The 25,503-nt window shown below is 40.9% G+C and overlaps 1 protein-coding gene across 3 annotated transcripts in view; it reads left to right on the forward strand.

The window, feature by feature from the left end:
• The window catches only part of onecut2 (one cut homeobox 2), a 38,390-nt gene that overhangs the window by 3,174 nt on the left and 9,713 nt on the right, over positions 1–25,503 (forward strand). Inside the window, exon 2 of one of the 3 annotated variants that reach the window (XM_023960604.2) lies at positions 14,893–14,985. The exons of 1 other annotated variant lie outside the window; for it this stretch is intronic. In XM_023960604.2, the coding sequence (XP_023816372.1) occupies positions 14,893–14,985 (93 nt within the window). The remainder of the gene's footprint in view (positions 1–14,892; positions 14,986–25,503) is intronic. One more of the 3 variants, XM_078955578.1, reaches the window with a different exon arrangement.

Here is a 25,503-nt window from a genome sequence, read left to right on the forward strand (position 1 = left end):
AAAATTGACTTTAAAAGAGAAAAGCTTTGAAATAACAATCAGTTTGATGTTAAAGGATTTTCTGAGAGTTTCTGCAATAGAAGTTTTTACCTCCTTCTTCAGAGTGGAGCTTCAGCTTAAAGGCCAAAGGCCGGCCGCTCGTTATTTCTCATGAAACATTTTGGAAATGAAGTTCTGAATTACGTAAACGTTGTGTTTATTACTGTCTATGGAACGGAACCACAGCGAACTGGAGGCATAAGGCTGAGCTTCTTTTCCAAAGGTTGAATATATTTACAAATAGAAATAAATAGATGTTTATAAAATGTAAAATAAATATACATTTAAAATTCTAAACCAAAACAGGCATTAGGTGTGAGAAAAAGGACATTTTATTCACCGACTCTTTTGCCTTTGGTCCTCATTTCTTGTGGTTTTCTGTTTATTTGTTGTGTCCTCACTGATCCTAAGATCCGTCCACCTCACATGGATGCCTAAATAGGGAATCTTTGAGGTGTTTAACATATTTGCTCATGAAACAAAATAGATTGAAATTTATATTCACATTCATCAGTTTATTTAATATTCGGTCTGTTTGAATTTTCAAATGTTGAGGAGTAACTTTGACTTGGAGGGAGTAATCAGAGTACATTTGCTCATTTCTGCTGCACTTGCACAGATTTCAGACCGTCTTCAGATATGTTTTTTTTTTTTTCTTGGTGGTGGGGGCTGGTTTGATGACTGGATCCCTGACGTGGATGAGATTATCTCTGCAGAACTTGACTGTAATTTCATCAGGGCCTCCTTGATTTTCTGGAGCGCTGCTTGGCGGGACGGGTTAATGGGAAATGACGGGAGTGACAGTGGAGGGAGAAGCTTGAGGGGGGAGAAGGAGCGTTGGTGGCGCGTGTGCTCCCCGGTGTGTTGTAAAATGTCACAGTAGAGCGTTGTGGACTTCTGAGTGAGATGCACTCGTCTGCCTCCCTCTGTCTCTGACATTCAATCTTCTGTTCACAAAGCAAAGCCTGGACGCTACGGCGGTTCTGAAACTATTTCTTGATTCTCCTGCTGGGAGAGATAAACCGTCTTTTGACTTTTAATGCTTTTAAACCAGCTGTTGATTTTACCCGTTCTGACAGTGTGCATGCAAAGTTACATTTGATCTTCAAAGTGCGGTGGTTTCTTCTTCCACTGAGATGAACGTTTGCAGAACCCGGTTAATGGCCGCTGTAGGACAGAGGAAAACAAAGTGCAGACCCTGTGGAGCTACAGAGGCTGTGGGTGTGTCTGAGTGTCACTGCATGCGCTCATCCTCTGCGTCGCTGCGTCTGACACACAACTTCTTTAAAAAGCTCTTCACAAAATAATATATATATATATATATTATTATTATAATATTCAAACATACAGCAGGACTCAATAGGTGGATAATTTGAGAGAAGAGAGAAAAAGTTGGAGCAGGAAAATCCCAATACGACCCGTTTGAGGGCACAATCATTCTGGGGATGAAGGCAGCTGAGCTGCAGAACTTTCTGTTTGTTCCTCCAGTCAAATGCAGAACATGACCAGAGCTAGTCTGCACAGTTGTGACTCTGCAGATGCTCTCCTGTTTGTTTCTCAGTCAGAAAGTCATGTTGTGTTTTAAAATCCCACTGACCTGGTACTATTAGAAGGCTGCATGAGGACTGCTGGCACGTCTGCATTGCTTTCATGCAATCTGACGCTCATAGTATCATTGAAATACAACTGACACCCCTTGGTCTTGTTGGTGTGATCTGAGCTGAACTATGTTAAATCGTGCAGCATCAGTTCAGTTGTAAAGGCATCTTGTTTTGTGTGAGAGAACCTCGCTCTATAAATAAGCTGAAGGGTTTGACGGAACAGCAGGCGTGTGCTGGATTCAGTCCATCACAAGCCTCTCACAAAGTTAGTATTTTATTACACTATTGTTAATTATTTTAACGTGATGATGAAACAATGAAACTGTGTTCTAAGCTGCTGCTGTAGAAAGTAGACCTGGAGTGACAGGAGACGCTTTTTTCTTTTGTCTTGAGGTCGCAGTAAGTCGGACATTTCTGCTGACGTTTCTTCCTGGTTCTGTTCTGGAACCGTATATGACTTCATGTGACACACTTAACACACGTGAAGAAGCTTTGGTTTTGTTTGTTTAAATGGTTTGAATGCTATAAAGTATTCAACCGTTGTTTTCCTTTTTTTCTTTCTTTATTCTAGTATCTTCTGTCATTTTTTGTCCCTTAACTCCTTCAACTGTTCAGCTATTTTATCCATCCAACTCTTCAAATGTTCAGCTCTTTCAGCTTTTTCCAGCTGTGACTTTTGGTCCTTCAAATCCTTGAAATTTTCCAGATATTCCAGGATTTCCAGGATTTCTGCCTCCATTGAAACACATGGGGAATCCTTGGTGCAGAAGCTCGCTGGTTCTGGCATTTTTCACAAACATATCTTTTTTGTTATTGTGCTGTTTTCCCTACATTTATGCTCAACATTGATCATTTCTTTATTTTATATTTTTATTTTTTATTTTTACCCTTTAAGTTTCATTTTCATTCAGCAATACAGCATCAACCTGCATTTTCTTCTGGAAATGCAGCTCCTTCTAGTTTTTTTTCTTTTTTCATTGTTGTCTTTTTCCTAGTTGAGTTCAGAATGACTGTAGAAACAGAAGCAGCAATTTTCCGGATCAGCATGGCTACAAGCATCCAATAGAGGCGAGGTCAAAAGTCAGGGCAGCATCACTGAGACAATAGATGGAGCAAACTCTCCTCTGACCTCCAGGTGAGCTAAGGGGCAGCAGTGGGGGGATGAGGGGAACCGAGTGGCGTCTTGACCGACGACCATATTCTACTTCAGCACCTCTAATCTTCCATATTTTAGACATATGATTGTTGTTTCATCAGGGCTCATGCAGCCGTGGGTTTAGGTGGGTTCGGTTGCTTTAGTTTCTCCTAGATAATTTCATAGCTAACTCTTTCTGTGAATGAACACTGAATAAATGGACATTTATGTTTTTTAACAAGCAAAAACTTTTTTTAAATGTTATTTTAACACTTGTTTTGTTAAAGGTTTCTTGATTTCCTGTCATAAAGGCAGAAGATTTTATTGATAAAAGCCTAAAAATAGAACAAAACGAAGACGTGAAAAACTGAAAATATGTTTTTATTTGTTGTGATTTAATAACCAACCAGTCATCTGATCAATGAGATTCTTTACTTTTGAGATCCGATTGTCTTATTGACACGGTTTTCCTGTTTGTCGACTCATTGGTTTGTTTGGTGTGAAACCCTTCCGGACGGCTGAGGTTGTGGTGAAGTGATGAACTTCAATTGGTTGATTGATTCTCATTGAGTGAGGGAAAAATCCATCTGTGGAAATGAAGCAAGAACCTCCTCTCAGCCGAGGTTTGACCAGGAGGAGAGGGGTCGAGTGTTTTCCCCCTCGGAGGCCGTGCGGTCTCGGCAGGAGGCTCACCTCCGCCGTGGAGGTGGAGGCCGTGTGGCGATGGGTGGAGGGGGGTGAAGGTCTCATCTGATTGGGACGTGCTGGAACTGCATGGAGGTCGCCGCCACGACTGCACCTGCAGGCCGCTGCTGAAAGCCCCATTTGCAAGCGTTTTCCATGCATCCGACGGGCCTTTTCGGGTTGTTCTTGCTTTAATTCTGCAGCCTCTGTGTTGACTCGGCATGAGCTCGGATGATTCTCTGGATTCATCAGCCAAAGCCCCCCTAAAGCAGAAACAAGGATCTTTTTTAGCCCATATACCTACCTTCTTTTATCCTTTCATCATTTTCTCCTTTTGCGGACCTCTCTCCTTCTGACTCCCCCCCATTCCTCTCTTTTTTTTGGGGGGGGGAGGTATTATGTGATTGTCAGGGGAATTGAACACAAGAGCAGAGGCAGCAGCGGCCCAATGAATTATTGATGGGAATCTCAGCATGACCCGCCTCGGTCTGCTCACTTCACTTCTTCTTCACCTCGCAGCCGGGTTAACCAGCCAAAATGGAGGAAGGGCGAGGGGGGAGGAGTCCATTGTTTGGATGAAGATCCTGCGGCTGCAGGTGAACCTGCGGCAGATCCAGCCTCGTTTTATTGGTGTTTTTGTTCTCCCGCGGCATCAGTGCCTCTCAACACACTTTATTTGTGCTTTTGTTTATTCCCAATTCTAGTTTTTTAATCGTTGACAAGGTAAAACACTGGAGCACATTACATCCAGTTCTAACAAGAGCTACTTTCCTTTAAGAAGGATTTGCATTGCTTTCAGCTAAATTATTTATGTTTTTGTTTAGTTTGTTTCAGGCTCACGCTTAGCGTTAATGAGACTTCATGAGAGTCTGCTTTTTAACAAAAAGGTGGGAAAGCATTGACAGCATTTAAGGTTACAGAGAGACCTCCACATTTACCAAATTGTGCAGAAAATCTGAATTCCAGAGCCTGAATCCTTTCCATTTTATGCATCCTGCCGCGAGCAGACGCAGTGCATTATTAATGATCCGGACATTGCCTTATAACGCAGATTACCAGCAGCTCCTGTGTGTGTGTGTTTGTGTGTGTGTTACTGCTCCAGACTGTGGGAATACAGCTTGTGTTCGTTTTCAAGGTTTCCGTCCTGACCTCTTGCATATGCACAGACTGCTATCGATCCACAATAATGGATTTCAGGCTACAAAGAGGAGACTCGTGATGTTTGTTTGTGTCGGCGTGAGGAGGTTTGACAGACGCTGTTATATCTCGTCTTATACTGTCAACAGCAGTTTCGGAGGCTGAAAAGTGAGACGTAAAAAAGGGCAGTTTCAGCTTTGGAGGTTCTGTCACACGTCTGAAAGGAAACTTCTCTGTCCTGGAGGAATCTGCAACAAACGTCTTCAACCTGTCTGCCGTTCTGTTTGCCGTAATGTCCGAGCATAAATGCTCCCCGACGTCCCTCAGATGTCTCCCAATGTTGATGCTTGAGGTGCTGTAGACCAGTAAGAACAATCTATGCGAGCAGCTGCATTGTGACTTTCCTTTTTTAGACTGCCCACACCAATTAGGGAGCCCCGACAGTGTTAGGCCAGGAGAAGAAGTGTTGCTTGGCCGGCTGAGTGGATGGGGTTCAGAGGAGAAAATGGGTCTGTCACGGCTTTATTAGGCCGGTCAAATCAAACGTGACACTTGGACTCAGAAGCCATTGAGGCGGTATGCCCAGAGAATGCAGGCAGACCTCTGCACTTGCAAGCAGCCGCAGAATCTTCCTTCAGTTGTGTTTGGGCTAATTTTTAGCCGTCATTGCATGTGGCGTAGAGGTCTTCTTGATCAACGTAAACGCTACTTTTGCGAGTAGCATTTTTGGACTTTTGCTCTTACCTAAGAAACTCTTGGTCTCCTTATAAAAACAAAAATTCAGGATGGTCAGTCGGATGTTTTCAATCCTCGCAAATGTGATAGGAAGAAAAAATCTCAACAGAAACTTTTAACTCAAATGAAATAAACACAAAGACCTTCACAGATTCAGTTCTGTCAGTCTAGCTGTCAAGTTTAATGTTTTTAAAGAAAAAAAAGGTCAAAGTTACAACCTGTAAAATGACTTCATGGATGTCCAAAGCTGTTTTTTCAAAGGAGAATTCTCTTTTTTAAAGTTTGTTTTTGCATCAGACAGACAGCCGCACAATGCTTGACCTCATTGCATCATGGGAAATTTTAGCAAATCTGATCTTTCTAATAAGTCCTGTTCCAAATTCTTATGGTTGCATTTAGTGCAATGTTCAAAATATTTGCAGAATTCACCTTCACAGCCTCAAACCCCCCCCCCCCCCCCCCCCTTTCTAGAAGCAGTAGAATAGCCTGTCGGTGCATGAGGTAACCATAGCAACGGAATGAAACTACAAAAGAAGCAAGAACAGAATAAAAAGCTAATTGCCTCCTTTCTGTGGCTAACCAACGTATTACTGTTTAGGGTGACGGCAATGACAAAACCAACATAAAGCTTTGGGAAAAGTTTGAGATCTGAATTCAAAAACTAAACATTGAAGTAAAAAAGTTAATTTAATGGATGTGGCCGAGAAAGCAATGGTGAATTACAGCACAAAAACTCCAACAAACTGACAAATTAAGGAATAAAGATCTAAATCCATCAGATGTTGTTCAGACGACAGAGTGAAACTGGACTCTAAAGAGAAGATGTCTGTAGAGGGAACGCAAAGACAATTCAGAACCTTAAGAAAAATGATTGTTAAATCTTTGAAACGATTTAAAACAATCTTTGAACAAATATCAGATGTAACAAAGAAGGCAGAGAGATTAAAAGAAGTTCTTAATTGTATATCTATTTTTTTTTAAATGCAAAGACATCATGTCTTTTGGGCCTAAAAGGGAAATGTATGTAAGGAATCACTCATCCTAACCAAAAAGCTAAAACAGAGACTTATGTAACCAGTGCCTTTGTTTGGGATGTGATTTGGCCTTCATGAGGAACTATAGAAAACTAGAAGGAGCTGCATTTCCAGAAGTAAATGCAGGTTGCATGATAAACTTAAAAGGTAATAATTGGTACACAAAAAAATTTAACCAAGAAATGATCAAAGTTGATCATAAATGAGGTGAAAACATCATAATAATAACAAAGATAATTTTTTGAAAAATTCCAGAGCCGGGTATCGAACCAGCGAGTTTCTGCACCAAGGATTCCCCGTTTATTTCTATGGAGGCAGAAATCCTGGAATGTCTGGAAAAGTTCAAGGATTTGAAGGACCAAAAGTCACAGCTGGAAAAAGCTGAAAGAGCTGAACATTTGAATAGTTAAAATAGATGAAACATTGTAGGAGGAGATAAGCGGTAAAACATGGAGGAAGATACTAGAATAAAGAAAGAGAAAAAGGAAAACAATGGTTGAAGGATTCATAGCATTCAACCAAATATATTCAATTTTAGAAAGCTTAGTTGTCAAAAAATTGTATAACGATTAAAAACCATGTTTTTTTTGTTTTAAACATGCTCTTCCATCTTCTTTTCTGATGAATGAGGACATATTTGACAAAAATTAAATTCCAAATTGTATTTCTGAGGATTTCTTTATTCATTTTATTTATTTATTTAGGTGCATACATAAAAATCCAGTTTGAAAAAGAGACTATTTGTAGCGTAAAAGTATGCTGGGCAGCCCAAAGACAAACAGATCCATGAATAGATAGATAGATATTCTTTATTGATCCCACATTGGGGAAATTCAATTGTCACAGCAGTTCCAAAGAGCAGAGAAAAGAAAAGTGACAGCAATGTGCAAAAGTGAGGGGTGTTCCCAAATGTGCAAGTATTCAAATACAATAAATGTGCAAAAATAGAAAAAAGTAAGAAGTAAGTAAGTAATAAATTATGTACACTATTACAACATAACACATGTTATGCCTAATAATAAAATTAAATAAATCAAGTAAAGACATAGAATATACAGATGAGCTATGGATCATGTCTATGGAATGTCTTTGTTTTCCTGGTCTGAGCTGGAATCTGGATCAGAACTGGACGGATGGACGGATCTGATGTTGCTGCTGTTTTTGTTGCACCGCTACTGTTAACTTGGGAGAGTGAGGGGCTGTAAGCTAGCAAGAGAGAATGTAAACAAAGGGATGATGGGAAGCAGAGGGGGGGCTCACTCTTTGCTAACATCCCACCCACAACTCAGAGGTGAATTTCTGATGAACTGCTGCCGCTCTGCAGAAACTAGGTTCAAGAATGATTCTGAATTGATTTTGGCTAAAAAAGGCAAACAAACCACTGGGAACACTTTGAAAATAGATCAAAAGATGATCTGAGTGAGACTTCAAATAAAAATTTAAAGTGGCAAATTAAATAAAAAAAACACGTTTATAAACTCAGATTAACAAACCAAAGTTGAACCCAGATATTAACTGTAACCACCAGATCTGTCATATAGAAGCTGAAAGGAAACAGAACCGAGTGTTTGTCTATTTTAGGTTTGGAGGATTTATTGTAATGTAGAGTTGATCTAAACACATTTTCTCATAGCAAAAACCCAGTGACTCACATTTCAAAGGTGTTTCTGTTTGATGTTTTTTACATTTTCACCACACCTGTCTTGTGATTTATCCAGTTTTATCCCTTTTCTAAGCCCTTGTGTTGTTGTTTTTTTGCATGTTTTGTGCGCTTCCTTCCCCTCTCTTCGTCACACGGTCGTCGCTCTCTTTGCTCCCCTCTTCCTCTCCCAGCTTCATTAGTATTGGTGTCACAGTGCAGATAAAATAACTCTGTCCAGAGGGGAAATGAGCGACAGCAGGCAGGACAAACCCATCAGGCTGCAGGCACGTTTCACGGTCAAAAACAGACTCTGTTCAAATAAACCTGAGAGTAAATACAATTTCCTTCTCGCCACGTTGGTGTGAAGGGAACGCCGTAATGCAATCAGTCTATGACCATTTAAAAGAATGTTTATGACGATTATTATATATGAGTTTTTTATTGCACCTGTTACATTATCTGCTGTGGTTTAAGACAACCGTTATTGTGCTGCGTTGAACTTGATCAAAATACCTTTTTTTTTGTAAATAATGTTTTTGGAAGATTTTTGAAATTAAACAAATTGAGAAACTTCTCTAAAGCGTTCGATCTTGAGGTCCTTTGTCAGCAGCTCTCTGCATGTGGACGTGCTGAAGTGATCAGTCAGCCATCGGTCGCCACATAAACAAGGAATCAGGGCTTCTTTTTTTTCTTCCAGCCTCTCCTCTTCTCAGGTTATTTTCTCCCACACATCATTTTAGAGAGTAAACGCGTCTGTGGGTGTTTTCTTGGTATGATCCAGCAGCTCGGGCTCGGCTTTGGAGCGGATGGATGACATGGATCGATGGCTGTAATCCCAGGCAGATTAAAAGAGCATTAATACTGGCAACGATAACGTAAACGCTGCAGACCCAGATCTCCATTGATCTGCAGGAACCTGATCCAGACCAGTTCCTGGAAAAGATGGTGCTGGGGTGGGGGGTGGGGGTGGGTGGGGGGTCTATAGTGTATAGACAAGAGAGACGAGGAGAGCCACAAGCAAACAGCCAGGAGAGATGGAGAGGAACATGAGTTTTGAAAATTGGAATTCGGAACCAGCTTCCAGATTTGAAGATGCTGTGATCAGCAGGTACTGATACTGATTAGAATTTATCTTCTAACAATGATCCACATTTTTTCAATAAATGTCAAACCAAAGACACCAGCCTTACAGTGCAGCTCTGTCTTCTCTTTAAAATGCATTTAAAAAGAAAGTGATAACTAATGCAATGAAGGCCATGATGTCACCCGATGGTGTTCAAGTTAGCCGAGATGTGCCAAATGTTGCATTTCCTCTAATGATTGCATGGTTTCAGAAGGGGGGGGGGGGGCACTGTCCTGTTGACTGACATGTTAAAATCTCCAACTTCCAAATAAAATAAACATTAGTTAATCTGGTTACAAACAATATTTTTTTTAAATCTATCACTTTATTTTCTATTGTAGACATTAAATATTTTGTGGATCTCCAGCAGGTAAAGTCTGATTCAAAACAAAAAGGAAGTCATCATTTAGTTGCTGAATTCTGCATGAATGGGGATCTTGGCGCAGAAGCAAATTCTCTCCTTTTCAGTCGGGTCCGTCTGGCGCTGGGAGCATCTTTCTGGTCTGTCTGCAGCTGGGAGGTACCGCTGCATGAAGATGAAAAATGATTTGCCCTTTAAACTTTATGGTCTCTGCAGCGACACAGCAGGGCAGCATAGCAGCATCCATTACTGCTCTCAAAAAAAAAAACAGACCTCGCATCAAAGTCACCAAAAGTCTCTAACAGCAGCAAAAGTAGCTAATCCCGGTGTGTGTCTGCTTCCCAGACTTATGTGTTGTATGTGTTGCTTTTTAGCTAGACGTCAGTGAGCTACGGTGGACGACAACCACCATTGCAGCAAAAAAAAAAAAAGGCAACTGCAAACAAAATGAAAATTAAATGCAAATAAAAAACGCTGCAAATAATAACCGCCATCACAGCAAATAGCTAAAAGCTCTGAAACACATTTTTTAGATTGACGGCCAGCAGAGACTTTGCCGTGAGGAGAGGCGGTAGACGCAAATTTGCCCGCGAATCGCGTTCGGCGTGAACACAGCTTGATTAGTGGTCTTTCTGTACACTGTCTGGACTGGGTGTGTCTGCGCGTTAGCCGAAGTTAACAATACCCGGAATAAAACCTAGGGCTACCTCTGACCAAACCAAATAACATCAAAATTACACATAGTAACACTTAACACCAACATTTTCTCTTACTTCACTTTCTCGTTCAGTTTCCGAGTCGTACTCCTGTATCCCTCCTTCTTTCTTCAGCGGTGTGTAGTAAAAACCAATCCACTTCTAGTGTACATTCTGCAAACTGACCCCAGATCTGTTGTGGCGTCACTTTTGTGGTGATGTCACTTCCTCTAAGGCTTTCCTTGTATTTGCAGCCGTTTTCCTAGATGCATCGCTTTTTTATGTTTGCATTTCTTTTCTGTTTTTTGCATCGCTTTTTTTTCTTTTTTGCTGTGATGGCGGTTATTAATTGCAGCGTTTATTTTTTATTTGCATTTCATTTTCTTTTTGTTTGCAGTTGCTTTTTTTTTTCTCCTTTTTTGTTGTTGCTGCAATGGCGGTTCTCGGCCACCGTGGCGAGCTCATGCCCTATAGCTCTGCATATATCGCACAACTTTACTGAAGCTGTCAGCAGACAGATTTACATACATGCAAACTGAAGGGAAATCTGTTTAAAGTCTGATGGACAAATGGTAAAAGCAAACAAACACATTAAGAAAAAAGTTATATATTTGTCCTTCTTCATGTTCCGCTCTCTCCCGTTAAACCGTGAAACTGTGGATGTTGTGTCATGTTGTTTATGTTGGCATCTCATTTGCTGTCTAACAACCCACGACTATTTCCTGCTCACCTGTTAGATCAGCTTATGTAGTTTAAAAGGAACAGTTCACCGTTTTAGATGACGTCTAAACGCTGGGATAGGCTCCAGCAAAACAGTGACCCCAAAAGGGATTAGCAGGTTCAGAAAATGGATGGATGGATTTATGAATGGGTGGCTGGATAATCTATGACTGTCACGTTTTGAAGCTTTTTTCCTATTTTTTCCATCAAATTCATTTCTTTCAGGATCCCATCCGTCAAGCCAGAATCCCAATAGAATGAATAATACATTTATTTAAAAAAAAATGGTGGTGTTGAATATTTTGGAACAACTCAGATGAGTTACAAATAGTTTGATATTTTGAAAGAGATGCTGAAAATGTCATTGATTTCCTGACATTCATGTTTCAAAGCGTTATTGAAAAAACTCTGATCTGTTAGAGGAGTTCCCACCCTTTTTGCTGGTTTCCAGGCCAGCAGAAAGGCATAGTCCCTCTAGGAGGTCTCGGGTCTTCTCCAGGACCTCACTTCAGTGGGATATGCTCATGAAATTCCCCAGGGACATGACATGACTTTCTCGTGATGCGGAGAAACAGCAGTTTTACTGCAAGCACCTCCTGGGGGATCAAGCTTCTCACCCGACCTCTAAAGTCTTGGTCACAGGAACCTGTTGGGGGGGTTGACATGTACAGGAAGCTGCAGGTTTTTGGGTTGTCCGGGCCTGTGAAGGGCCAGAAACAGGATGGGCTACATCTTAAGGTGTGTTTTGCAGTTCTCTTTAGGCTTGTGCACCCACCTCAGTGGATGTTAAGAAAATGGAACATACCAACCATTGTCCTGTAAGTGTATCGTGAAGGATTTGTAAGGATAATGTGAGTTAAACGCACTCATGACGTACAGACGATGCTATCGTTGTGCACAGTTGTGCATGCACGGGCTCCTCACTGACCGCGCTCAAATGCTGCATGCAATAGGTGTGCATGAGATGCATAAGAGTCTGTAGGCTGCCCACACAAACCACACTGTCTAATTTCTCTTTTCTAACATCCAGATTGCATGCGAGGGGGCCCCAATGTGTGTTCAAGAAGTGCATAAGGAAATTACACCTTTCCCTTGAACAGCACTGACGGATTTGGGAGGGTTAAAAAGTGGAAAAATCTGTAAGCCACGACTGCTACTCACCTAGCTCTCCCTGTCGCCTGCAGCATGCCCATAGAAAAAATGTTTATAAGCATTGTCACCATACGGGTTCACAGAGGCATAAAATCGTGATATTTTGTGCGGACCAACTGCATGGCCATTTTTCAGCCTGTATCCAGCCATAAAGGAAGTTGTGACTAAGGCTTAACCCTTGTGCTATCCTAGGCACTTTAACATTGGGAGTTGGGTCATCTAGACCCACTAGACAGTGCTCTGAACCTTTTTTCTCCAATGATTTGTGATCTTCACTGGTGTCCATGGATTACATGAAATCTTTCCACCTTTATCCACCTTTGTCATGGTAGGGAGAACACGTCAATGGAAGGGGGGGGGTCATCTAAGATAGCACAAGGGTTAAGCAGAACATTTTAGAGTTTTTAGCCAATTGCACCAACGGCTTGATGTACCTCATGTAAAACTTAGAGAAATGCTGCGTTCATGTGGTGTTTGAATGATCGTAAGATTGAAAAACAATAAATCTTCTAACACCCCAAACTTTTTTTTAGGAGGGCCACAAGAACTCTTTTTCTTTCAACTTCTTTTATCTTTTTTTTGTCCTAAAGCCCTATAATAAAGTTTTATTTATTCATGATCCTTTTAATAAAATAAATAGCACTCTTTATGAAGTAAAAAAAATGACCAAACAACCGTGATTTTCAAAGACAAAAAGTCAGGAAAAAATATACTGAGAAATTAAAAAGAAAAACCAATAAATAGTGGATTTTCCCGCTGAGACTTTGAGGGCTGCAGCTCCTCTCGTCTCACAGTTTGCACTAAAACTGAACAGCTGTGTCCTGCATGTCTGTTTCTCATCCAGTAACAATGTTAAAAAGCACATTTCAATGTCTTCTGCTGCAGCTACGCATATTTCTGTGTTACCTTTTCCCCAGAACAGAGTTCCCTCGTTTATTCCAGGAGTTACGTTCAAAAAATAACCGTGATCGGTGAAATCCATGGAGTCTGATTACAGACGTTTATCATGGTAGTAAATCTCCTCACTGCCTAAATATACTTTTCTCACACAAACATGAACATTTTCACCCTTTTCTCTTGCTTAAATTCTCAAACCTTCATAGAAATTAGGTCCAGGATCTTAGAATGAAAACAAAGATCCGCGTTTCTGCACAGGAGACACAGAGGAGATTGATTGACAAGGTCTCCAGCCAATCAGGATACAGAACAGGATGCGCTGTTTATAAAAAGCAGCATGATTGCTCTAAAAGAATGAGGAGCTAAACCGGGAAAGATGAACTGTGACGTAGAAAGGAAAGACTGTCTTCTGATCTGTTTGACAGAGATTTTAGAGCGTTTCAGGTTGGAGCACAAACTGCAGAAGGGGGGAAGAAAATGTCATGTTCTATGCAGGTCGTGATCGTGTGGCCAGATGAAAAATAAAAACATGGGTCTCTGACATTGTTCAGTGGGCCGGACCAAACATGGAGGCGGGCCGGATCCAGCCCGCGGACCGTAGTTTGCCCACCCCTGGTCCAAATGCTCATCCTTCTAGAATTTGGTGGTAAAAGCATTAAACACAGCCGGTTTGATGTGCAGCTGGGATTGAATGGAATTTTTCTCTATTCGATTGGACTACGTAAAAGGATTTGTTAAGCCAGATCTGTCCTTTATTGGATTATTTTCCATATTGGATGGACAGGATCCAGTTGTAAACATTACAGCCTTAAATGATGACAGGTTTAGCAGGAGACATGGAACAGACATGAGACATGTATAGAAAGAAAGACAAAATGTAGAACATGTGTTCTTGGCAACAAAAAACATAAACTCTGGAGAGTTGAAGTGATCAAATGTGTAATTTCCTCTGCCTCTTGTCGTGGTCAAACAGCAGGGAATGGTGTGTCGGAATGTCACCATTGTGTGTGTGACAGAATGATTTCAGGCCTCCAAAACATTGCTGATAAGAAAGATACCGAGAGGCCAGTTAACTCGTCATCTATTAGTTCTGGTAAATGTGTGTGCTCAATGTCCAAGCATTCCTCGGACTGTCCACACTGTCAACATTAAGCAGGTTGAAGGTTAGCAAATGTTTTCTCTTTTAAAAGCTGCTACGTCCATAAACTTTTGATTCCATGGTGTTTCCCTTCCTGTAGAGTTCATTGGTGCTGTATACACATTTCCTTTAGACATGTTTCCCTGCTGTCAAACTCTGTGAGATAGAAACCCCTCATGGATTTGCGGTGCAGCGTGTTGTGCTCAAGCTGGATGGCTTTTGAGAATTTAAAGCCTTCTGGAGTTTTGCCTGTCTCCATCCAGTTGGGGACCGTCCTTTCCACATCAAAATTCAAAGTAATCTGCTTGATTTTAAAGGCAGTTTGTTCCATACCTCCATAGGGTCATGTGTCACTTCCAAATAGAAAAATTACAACGGATTCTGACCATATTGCATCTAACTGGGCTGCAACTGTTGGCGAGAAATTACAATCGGCTTTCTTAAAAAATCTATTCCTAACATCCCTAAATGTTTCAGGATTTAGACAACATGAACACGACAACTTTCCTATGTGAAAAGTATTTTTAGAAACGTCACAGACATTTAACTAGTTTTTTCAACAGATGTAGAACCTTTCCGACAGAAAGCTGAAGAAGTCTGTCACTTCTTTGGGAGAGATTTACCACCACTACTGGAAATGAATCCAGTTCTTAAGATGCATGTGATTCCCAGGCAACTTTAACAAAACCTCATAGGGAGTTCAGGCAAAATTCGTGTTATTTAAATTCATTGTGATTTCTAAAGTAGAAAATGCTCCTAATTAGCGTTTTTTTTTTCTCGCAATTTTGTCTCCAACTAGTTGCGAGCTGTCGCAGCCCAGTGAGATACAACCCTTACTCCAACGTTCCTCACAGTGACACTGAAGCCAAGGTAACCCATGCTGTGTATTCAAGTAAGTATTATCATGTCTGTCTGTTCTCCGGTGTCTCTCTAGACGTAGGAAACATCGTAGCTCATGCATGTTCTGCTCTCATTCAGAAATGGTAAAAATGGAAACTTTTTTTGAGATCAGAAGATTAGAAAAGAAATATGGAGCGAGTATAACCTTAAATTTGTCACATGTCAGAGTCAACACATCATTAATGCTCATTTTTGTCACTACATAAACTCGTTTGATTTTTGCGGGTGGCGTTTTTGTTAAGGACTTTTTTTCCTCCAGGCCTGGGCCTTCACCCCCCGTGTGAACCTCAACCCCCCGTAAAGCTCACGTTTCATTTGACATTAAAGCTTAACGGTTTCTAAACTAAATAGTTTGTCAAGGTCATTTGTATTAGTTAGTGTATTTTTTAGTGAACAAATATTATTATTGCATCTAAGTAAATGTTGCTAATTACTTTTCACAAATATTATGACAAAAATAAAATTTATAACCACATTTATATTCAAGACATTAGTTATGTAACAACTATAGTGTCATTAAATTGTCAAATACAGCATCATAAACATCACACGACTCCAAACAAACAAAGAAAGGTATGCAAATAAAACTTATTTAAAACACTGACCGGTTAGAGGTTCAATTCCAAGCTACCACAGTCACTTTTTGAAGTGTTCTTGTTCTTCATAAGGCGGTATTACAACATAGCTGTGAAAATAAATAAATGTATAAATAGTAGGTTATAGTATATTAATAGTAGATGTCTCAACACTTGTAAAACTTTTGATTTCATACACGGCAAAAACTAATAAAGGGTTGCATCATAAATAAAACCAGGCCCCTCTAATGTTTAAAAACTCAAAAAAATAATGTGTATGATAAGGTTGGATGATAAACACAGACAAAGAAAAATACATTAAAAATTATTTTAAATAAACAGCAATTTAACCAAGTTTGAAGACCTTTCAATTTCTTTTGTCCAAGTGTCAATGTAACTTCGTAAAACAAGGATTTAGTTATCGATTGTCGTCATTACTATTAGTTTTGAGGATATTTATGGTAATTTTGTGCAAATCACACTATGTTATAGTCTCTGCTGTGGTGCAGAGGTAGACCTCTGATTGGGGGATTGCAGGTTTGGTTCTCATCTTTCCTGTCCAAGTGTCCGTCGGCAAGACACTGAACCCCACTTTGCTCCTGGTGGTTCCAGGTTAGCGTCAGTGTTCGGCAGTGGAGCCGCCATCAATGTCTGAAGGTGTCAGCATGGGGGAATGGAAGAGGAAGCAAGTGAGAGTAGAGCTTTAGGTCATTTACCAAACCCAAAGTAAAGAAGAACAAAAGATCTTCAATATTTAAAAGAGTGATGAAAACAATGGGAAGGATTTAACAATTAATGTTCGTCAAAGTTCATCTTGAAAATAATTATTGAACAGACGAAACAAACCAAAATGATTGGAGGCCTGTACAGTCGGGAACCCCCCCCATTCTTCGGATTTTCTATCTCTATTTTGTTCATCTGAAGTGACTTGATAAAATAGCAGGTGAGGAAGATGAATAGAAAAATCCAAACATTTCAGGCCACAGTAGACGAACCGAAACTAGGTAACGTTGTACCCCCCACAGGAGCGGTCCACACCAGTCCTGCTACCAGACATGCTGGTGTTGATCACAGCACCAAAGTAGACAGGAGTTGGGATTTAGGCAAGAGTTCAGGGCAAAAAAAACAGCACCAAAAGAGCAAAGGGCATCTGGGAACAAATAAAGAAATTCTGTTTGGGAAAGGTATTTTTGAATTGGCCTGTTGAAATGTTCACAACTTTAATGCTCTTTCCAACATACCAATTATGCAGATAGTTTCAAAGTTTTAGTCTCACAAAAACACAGGATTTTGCCCCCTTGTGGTTGTTTTTTCACCACTTTCCTCTACAGAGGAGCTATCTTCAATCTGAACTTGGAAACTGTCATTTATCCCTGAATAACAACCCATTGCTGGGCTGTTTGTGTGAGTCTGTTGAGATCCTTTTAGACGTCGTCCTAACCCTTGTGCTATCCTAGGCACTTTAACATTGGGAGTTGGGTCATCTAGACCCACTAGACAGTGCTCTGAACCTTTTTTCTTCAATGATTTGTGATCTTCACTGGTGTCCATGGATTACATGAAATCTTTCCACCTTTATCCACCTTTGTCATGGTAGGGAGAACACATCAATGTAAGGGGGGGTCAAAGGATAGCACAAGGGTTAAAACTTGTGCGGAAGGTTTAGAAACCTCTTAGGTTTAGAAAAAAATTGTTACAGTGAAAAAAGGACCATCAAAAGAAGCAGAACAAATGTAAGGAGGGCAAGAATTATATGTTTGTGATGAAACCGGACCTACAGAACATTAAAAATAATGTAATATTCTTCTCTCAGTTGTGCATCAACAGAGCTCAAAACTTTCTCAAGATGCGCTGGCACTATCGCACAAAACCCACTGGACCAGATAGTGAGGCTCATGGCTTCTGATGAGGGAAGAGGGGAGGGCTGCTGAAAGGGGAAAGAACCCTCAAGAGTTTAACAAGGAGTTGTGAGCATATTCTATCCAGGGGAATGGAAAGGACCAAGTGCTTAAAGGACAAAGCCATCACAGAAGTCTGTAGGTCCTAGTTTAACCACTCTACTTGACCATTAGTCTGGGGATGTAACCAGAAAACAGGCTAACCTTGATCTCCAGAGTTTGCAGAACTCTAAGAAGGCCACTAAGAATTGAGTTGGCCCATTCTAAAACAATGTTCATAAGGAGACCATGCTGGAGACAAAGAAGCTTAGCGACCACCACAGCAAGTTCCTTTTGCAGATGGCAGACCCAGCAGAAGCAAAACATGGGCCATCTTGGAAAATGTGTCTGTAATGCAGAGAGCGACAGTGTTGTTTCTTGAGGCAGGAAGGCCTGTTATTGATTTCATGGCAGAAACAACAGGCGGGAAGGGTCTGGCAGAGATTGAAGCAACCACATAGGAGGCCTTTGTGGCAACTTGACACTTGAGCCTGAAGGTCAGAAGGCACTGAAGGCCACCTGAAATGTTGTGGCATGAGGATAGCCATACCAGATACTCCTACATGGAAAGCCAAATAAGAAGAATAATCCCACTTGAGAACCTGGTAATAAAGACTGGGAGGGACAAAGAGGCAACAGACAGCAGGAACAGAAGCCTAAACCTTACACTTCAAGGTCCACCGTGAATTTGATGGTGGATTTCTGTGCTAATACTGTATGTAACGCAACAGGTTATGGATCATCACCTCCTCTTGATGTAGACAAGACAGTGCATCCAGAAGGACAGAGTAAACTGGAATCAGTTAATTAAAAATAAAAAATAAAACAGATCCCACCTCGCCTTGCGAGAGTTGAGTCTATTGGCAGATCTTTTGTTCTTCCTTTACATTTGGTCCAATTTGATAGTTCCCTGCAGTAAGTCTTCAGCTTGAAAGTTTCACATAGGCTCTTAAATATTTGCAATGTCATTGATAATGTGAGAAGCACACCAGCTGATATCTGCATTCTTGATCTTGAGGGTGTCATCTGCTTGCAGTTTTCCTGGATCCATCTAGTTTACCTTTCTGTCAACAAAAGGTAATCTCATCAGTTAGCTCCATAAGTAGCATGAGTTTGTCTAAAGCGACTGTTTGGTAATAAGCAGTCTAACGGCCCGCGAGGAGTAACTGTTTTCAAAGAATATTGTTCTGCAGCAAACGCTGTGTAACCCTCTTCCAGATTGCAGCCAGGAGGAACCGTCCATGGTCGGGGCGAGTAGGATCTGACAGAATACAATGTGCCATGGACGGGTGGGTGAACGGAAGCCCTTTTCAATTGACACAGGACGCACATGTACTGTTGGGCTACATCTACACCAGGAAGGTGTTGTAAGATGGGCAGCAGAGGTTGTCATGGCATACACCTCCAGGAACATGGTGCTGTTGACAACCTCCACAGCTGATAAGGAGCATGGCTGGCTCAAGTTAAAGTTATCCTGACCTCCATGATGATTTCTTGTAGAAATTCAGAACCATGTTGTTCACCGTGCATTAGTGCCTCCCCCCCAGCCCCCCACCCTGCACCTACTCCCTGTAAGTCAGTTCTTTGTCATTGTGAAGGAGGTGTACTACTGTTGTGTCGTCTGTGTACTCCAGGATGGGGTTGGAGCTGAATCTGTGGCGACAGACATGTCTGACTCTGTCTGACCATGACATACTTCTTCCCATTTTACACAATATTTGTTTCATTTGATTATTCCACGTTATCTTACTGTCCACAATAACCCCAAGCAGTTTAGCCTCTGCCTCATCAATAAATTGTTTGATCTGAAGGGTGGGGACTCAGAAACTAATCCTGGGGAGAACCAGTGTTAAGGTTGAGGACACTGGAGGTGTTGTTACCTACAGAATGTGTTCTGTTGATGAGGACGTCTAGCAGCCAGCTGGACGAGGGGGTGTTCAGACTCAGGGGTACAAATTTCCATATGGGTAATTATTGGGTAATTATTGTACTGAAACCAGAGTTTAGGTCCAGGAAAAGCATTCAAACTGGATTGTTTTTTCTTTAGCTCAGGTGGACGGCAGTGGAGATAGGAGGAGCCTTTTGTCTTTTATGGTTTGACATAAAAACGCAAAAGATAAGCACCTTGTGACGTGTGTTCTGTGAAAGATGCTATATAAATAAACGTACTTACTTACTTACATTTAGTGACCACACCACATCTGTTTTCTGTAAGTTCTTGCACTGTCGCTCTTCATTCCAGATCTAAGACAAATTATTCTGGCATCTCTGTTGTCACTGCTTGGTGTACAGTGTTCCTGCACGTGGCTTTCACCAGTCGTCACTGTACAGGATCTATTCATAGTACATTTTTTTAAATCTTCAAAATCCATGGTTTGGTTTTAAATGAAAAAATGTTATACCGGCTTTTCTACGTGTTGCATACATTGCTAATCATTGGGAACATCCCTGATCATTAGTGAGAGGCTTTTATTGTCCAAGAATTAAACTCTCTCAGGACAAACAGGAATATTTCTTTTAGCATCTGCTACTACTTTGGCTTTACTGTTGGGCTGTCTTACACCGAATTTAAGTTAGTTCAATTGTTTTCCATTTTTACACTGCTCTGTCTGCGGTGCATCTTCGTTGCGTTGCGTAGGGAGTCTGTCTCACCACCGTCAGTTAGTTAACATCTACTCCATTGGGTCTCCTGTCCGTCCCCCCTTCCCCCTTGGCTCCTGGAGGAGTGGTTTGTCCTGCTACCCCCATGTCAAGTAGCTTGTCCCGTTGTCTTTGCTCATTATAAAACGTAAGCAATCAGGGTCCTATCCCCTCACCTTCCTCACTGAATCCATCTAAAATGCATGTTTTGTGTCATAAATGTTGTGTTTCTGTACTTCTAAAAGTAAACTGTCGTCGTCCGTGGGGAAAAAGGACGCCGGTGTTATTTGCTGTGTTAATGTGCGTTACCACATCGGTATGTCACCCTAAATGTTAAATAATGTTTTATCTTGAAAGCACAACAGAAGTGTTTATTTTAAAACCAGGACATAATTCCGGTTCCCCACCTTTTTGCTGCAACATTAACGCCAACAACCATTAAATAGAGCTCCTGCATGAAGGTCCAGAGGAGGATCGCAGACATGATGAAGGCGATGTCAATTCTGATTGATTGATGAACGTTCTTTTTTTTTTTGCGTCGATAGAAATCAACGTCTAGAATTGTATTCTTTGGCACTTCCAGTCTGTAGCACACTATCCATCTTGACTGTCTTTCAGTAAGGAAAACCCTAAAAAAAAAATGTTCCTGAGCTTCACAACCTTTTGGCTTTGCAACTTCACCAGCGATGTACCCAAAGAAAGAAAATGTGATGAAGAAAAAATGATACATTTTAGACTCTGCATACTAATTAGACACAAGTCAAATGTCATTCCTCAGTATACAGCTAACAACTACTAGCATTTACACGGCTACACATTAGCATGATGTAACGCGCCCCCAACCCCCAACCTGTGCCTCTAGACAAAGCCTTACATCCACTTTGGCAATAATACACAAATCATTGACTCAACTGCAGTGAATAAACTAAAATATTTCAACATCTAGGAAATAATAGGCATCATTCAAAATCAATGTTCATGCAAAAGTTTTAAAATTACCTTTTTTTATGTCTTAAACTTTCAGAATATTTGTAGAGCTCAAAGGACCTAAATTCATTATTTTTTTGGGCATCACATTTGGTATGTCAGTGTTTTCGTTTTGCAGCTAAATTATGTTGTTTTTTAAAATAAAATAATAATGTGTTTGTGTCACCAAAAACATCTTAAGTGAAATGAGATCAAAACAAAAGGATTACAGGAATGGCGGGACAGAAAAGAAAGGAAAGAGGATGACATCAAACTCCTCTGAGGCCATGTCCTCATCAAATCAATGACATCACTGAGCCACCGTTGGCTGGGATTGGTCAAAAAGTTGGAAGAACATGGTCTGTGTGTGGGTCCGTGTGGACACGTGCACATGTGCGCATGTCCATGAGCGCGCATGAGTAGGCAGAGCGACCTTTGTCCAGGGATCTCACAACAGAATGTGTGGGCACAAATGCACTGATAAACCATCACTAAGCCAACACCCCCACCCACACACACACACACACCCCCGCACACACACCCCCCCCCCACACACACACACACACACACACACACACACACACACTCTTACTCAGTCTTTCTTTGTTCCTCATAGCTCCAGTGCGTGTAGATTTATTCATTCATACATAATTTTTTCTATGGCAGCAAATCTTCTTATTAACCTTGAATCATTTCCTGGGTCAGAAGAAAACAGAATCATAAAACCACTTCAGAAGGAGGCATTCGTGTAAGAATAGGGTGTTGCTTTTTTACAAACATTTACGGGAGTCATATTTATCTTTTACTTGAATATAAACACATTAGACCCGTAAACACGTCATTTAGTCATTTAGAGTAAACTGTCCGCTGTCTAGAAAAACTCAACAAAACAAATTGAGTTTGTTGTCTCATCTGAATATGAACAATATTTAAAAAACATTATTATTTAAAATACCTGTGTAGTGTAGGGACAAACATCCTTCTGAATGTACCTGGAACACATTGTTTTCTATTGTAAAAAAATATTGTTTTTATCTTATTTTTTAATTTCTTGATTTATTTTATGAAAAACAAATACTGTATGAATTAGGAAAATGTGTTAATGGTTCTTATAGGATTATCCAGCCGTCGTATTTGCACAAATTTTACGATTTATTAATTCTAACATTTTGGAGATACCCAGATAACTTGAATAGATGATTCAGTGGCCGGGATGGGCTCCGGCAGCCCCGTGACCCCGAGAGGGATAAAACAGAATAGAAAATGAATGAATGAATGAATGAGAGGATTCATTTCACTGATATTATATTACAACTGTCAAGTTAAATTTGTTCCTAAATCAAATGTCCTTGATCCTCAACAACCTGTCAGGAGATTGTTTACATCATTTTCTTGAAGCCAGCAGTAATTCTGGGATGCTGGCTGACGTGTTTGGATTCATGGCATCTGCTTTATACTGTAGGTTGTGTATGTTCGGACTTTTCATGTGATACTTATACATCCTGTTAGTTGTAGTTGTCGTTCATTTTGATCTGTTGAATGTTAGACTAAGACAACTTTCTGTAATTACACATGTCCATGATTATTTGGCATTTCAACAAAGAAAATCCTTTTTTTTTACATCCAAAAGATCTACCTCCATTGAAGCAATGGGGTCCAGAACATCCACAACAATGCAGTGTAGCATTTGGTGGATAGCTACCAGAGGACAGTTTAAAGTAAACGTTGGCACCAGTTTGAGTAATTTCTTATGTGTGCATACTTATCTGGGTTATGTTCATTTTAAAATTGCTTTTTTTTGAATGTGATCTTTCTGTCCAGTATAAAGCAGGAGAAGCCCCTTATTGGGCATTCTGGAATAAATTTCAGATGTTTGTTTTGTTTTATTTTGTTTATTTGCATGTTTTATACTTCAGTTGGGTGGCAGTGGCGTGATGGAGGGAAGAAAAAAAGCACAGAGAAAAAGTACCATCAGTTTATCCTGAACATGTGCCGAATCCACAGGATTTTAGTGATTGTAGTATTTGAAATGGTAATGAATGTATCATACAGTATACCATACAGTATAGATGGAATGTGTGTGTGTACACACAGCTAATCATTTAGCTCTCAGAGGTGCAGTTTGTCGGTTGGTTGGTTGATCAACATGTTAATAATCAGCCGTTCAGGGAAAAAACAATCATTTAAGTAACTAAACAACAAGACCGCAGCCATCACTGCATGTGCAGCTTTATTGAAACAACATTCAAGTGATGGTCTTAAACTATGACTGAGTAAGGTGCTGCTTGTCACGAGGTTACCAGAATTCCAGAAGCAAGATTTCCAGATTTTCAATGAATGAATGAAGATCCCATGATAAAGTGTTGAACTGCTGTTTTTCAGGTTCTCACAGAGTCTCATATTTGGACGACTGCTTACAATCCGGAGACGGGGAAGGTTGAGCACACGTTCTTCAAGTGAAGGAATAATGAAATGGTCACTGCTGGCTCCTGTTTCAGTGGGCGGGCGGTTTTTACCGTCGTAGAGCAGAAGGCTGACGATGACTTCTGACGGACGGCTTGGGTCTTTGAATGGCTCATTGCTCCATTTCCGGTTATCTGCTCAAATTGTGAGGCAGAGATCAGTGGTGCATTAAGCAGCACAGCACACGCACACATACATACAGACACCAGCTAATCCAGCGCTGATTGCTAAGTGCTACAATGCTGTGTGTCTGAGTGCTGAGATATGATGCATCAAATGTGTCTGCCGTGCAGCTGTGCTGCTCTTGAGTGTGTTTGCTGCAGTTGTGTCTACTTCAGCTAAAAGGACTACTTGTGTTTTAAATTTTGTCCGCAGAAAAAACCTCTGAGCACAGAACGTTTCCAACAGTCATGAGAGAACTGGAAGCATGTCGACTTTGTAAAAAGTGCTAAAAACTCCTTAATATCTAGTGTATGTCTTCATGAATATTTTCCACATGAATTGTTTTTTGTACAAAAAGATCATAATGAGAAAAGCGGCAGCAGAATTTAAGCAAAGTGAAACCTGTGTTTGGGATTAGGGACTCTGTCACTGAATCAAAACGATTTGTTCTTGAAAGTCTGATTTTTTTCTTGGGGGGGGCACAATCAAGCCCTGTTGCAGGTCAGAGGAGTGCATTCTTTCAATAGACACAGGTTTTGACTCTCATCAAAAGCAGGCCGATCCCTGCGGCCATCCTAAACAAGCATGACTGTAGATTGATGTCGTGGTTTTCAGATGGACTTCTAGTGACGGAGAGTTTAGGTGCAGACAGAAATATCTTTGGACACAAATCATTGGCAGTTGCTGATTCAAGGGGTGTGCAGTGGTTTGGTGGCTAGCACCATCTCCTAACAGCAAGAATGCCCTGGTTCAAATCCTGGCTGGGTCTTCTCTCTTTGGAGTTAGCATGTTCTCCTTGGGCCTGAGTGGGTTTTAATCCAAGCATTTCGTCTTCCTCATGCAGTCCAAAAACATATTTGCTAGGCCAGGGGTCGCTAACCTGAACCTCTCAAAGAGCCATTAGGATCAGTTTCCTACTGAGATGAAAGCACAGGGAGCCGCAACACTAGATGTGTTAGAAAAAATATCTTTTTACATATCGCGATAGTTCATTTGGCGATACTTCAAAATGCTGTCAGGATATATCTAGACCCGCTAGACAGTGCGCTGAACCTTTTTTCTTCAATGATTTGTGATCTTCACTGGTGTCCATGGATTACATGAAATCTTTCCACCTTTATCCACCTTTGTCATGGTAGGGAGAACACGTCAATGGAAGGGGGGGGGGTCATAGGATAGCACAAGGGTTCAAGACACCACGACAATCTTAGAACATGACACTTATTTTACAAAAACATAGAGAGCCGCAGCACAGGCATGAAAGAGCCGCATGCGGCTCCGGAGCCGCCGGTTTCCGACCCCTGTGCTAAGCCAATGGTGACCATACATTCCCATCTTAGATGTGAATGTGAGAGTGTGTTGTTTGTCCTTGTGTGGCCATGTGATGGACTGGAGAACTCCCCCCTTCGGTTGATAGTTGCTGGGTAGGCTCCAGCAAGACCCTGCATTGGAATTACTGGGTATAGAAGATAGAAGAGCCATGGATGGATGAATATATTTGAGGATGGATGGATGTGTGGATGATGGATGATGGATGGATGGAACTGCTGATTCACAGAAACAACCAGAACTCTTTGAGCAAACAGATGATGTTGAATTGTCTTTTAATCTGTTTGGGTGCAAATCCCTCATGTAAAGGGCGGAGTTTTGTGGAAACATAAAGCTGGACCTGAGGATGATGATGATGATGATGATGTTTCAGCTTCCATTCACATTCAAAATGAATCAACACAACTGTTTCCTCGGCTCCTATACCAACTTCCCGCC

This window comes from Oryzias latipes, chromosome 12 (assembly GCF_053564925.1).
Source record: "Oryzias latipes strain Hd-rR chromosome 12, Olatipes_Hd-rR_3.1".
NCBI classification, from domain to species: domain Eukaryota; kingdom Metazoa; phylum Chordata; class Actinopteri; order Beloniformes; family Adrianichthyidae; genus Oryzias; species Oryzias latipes.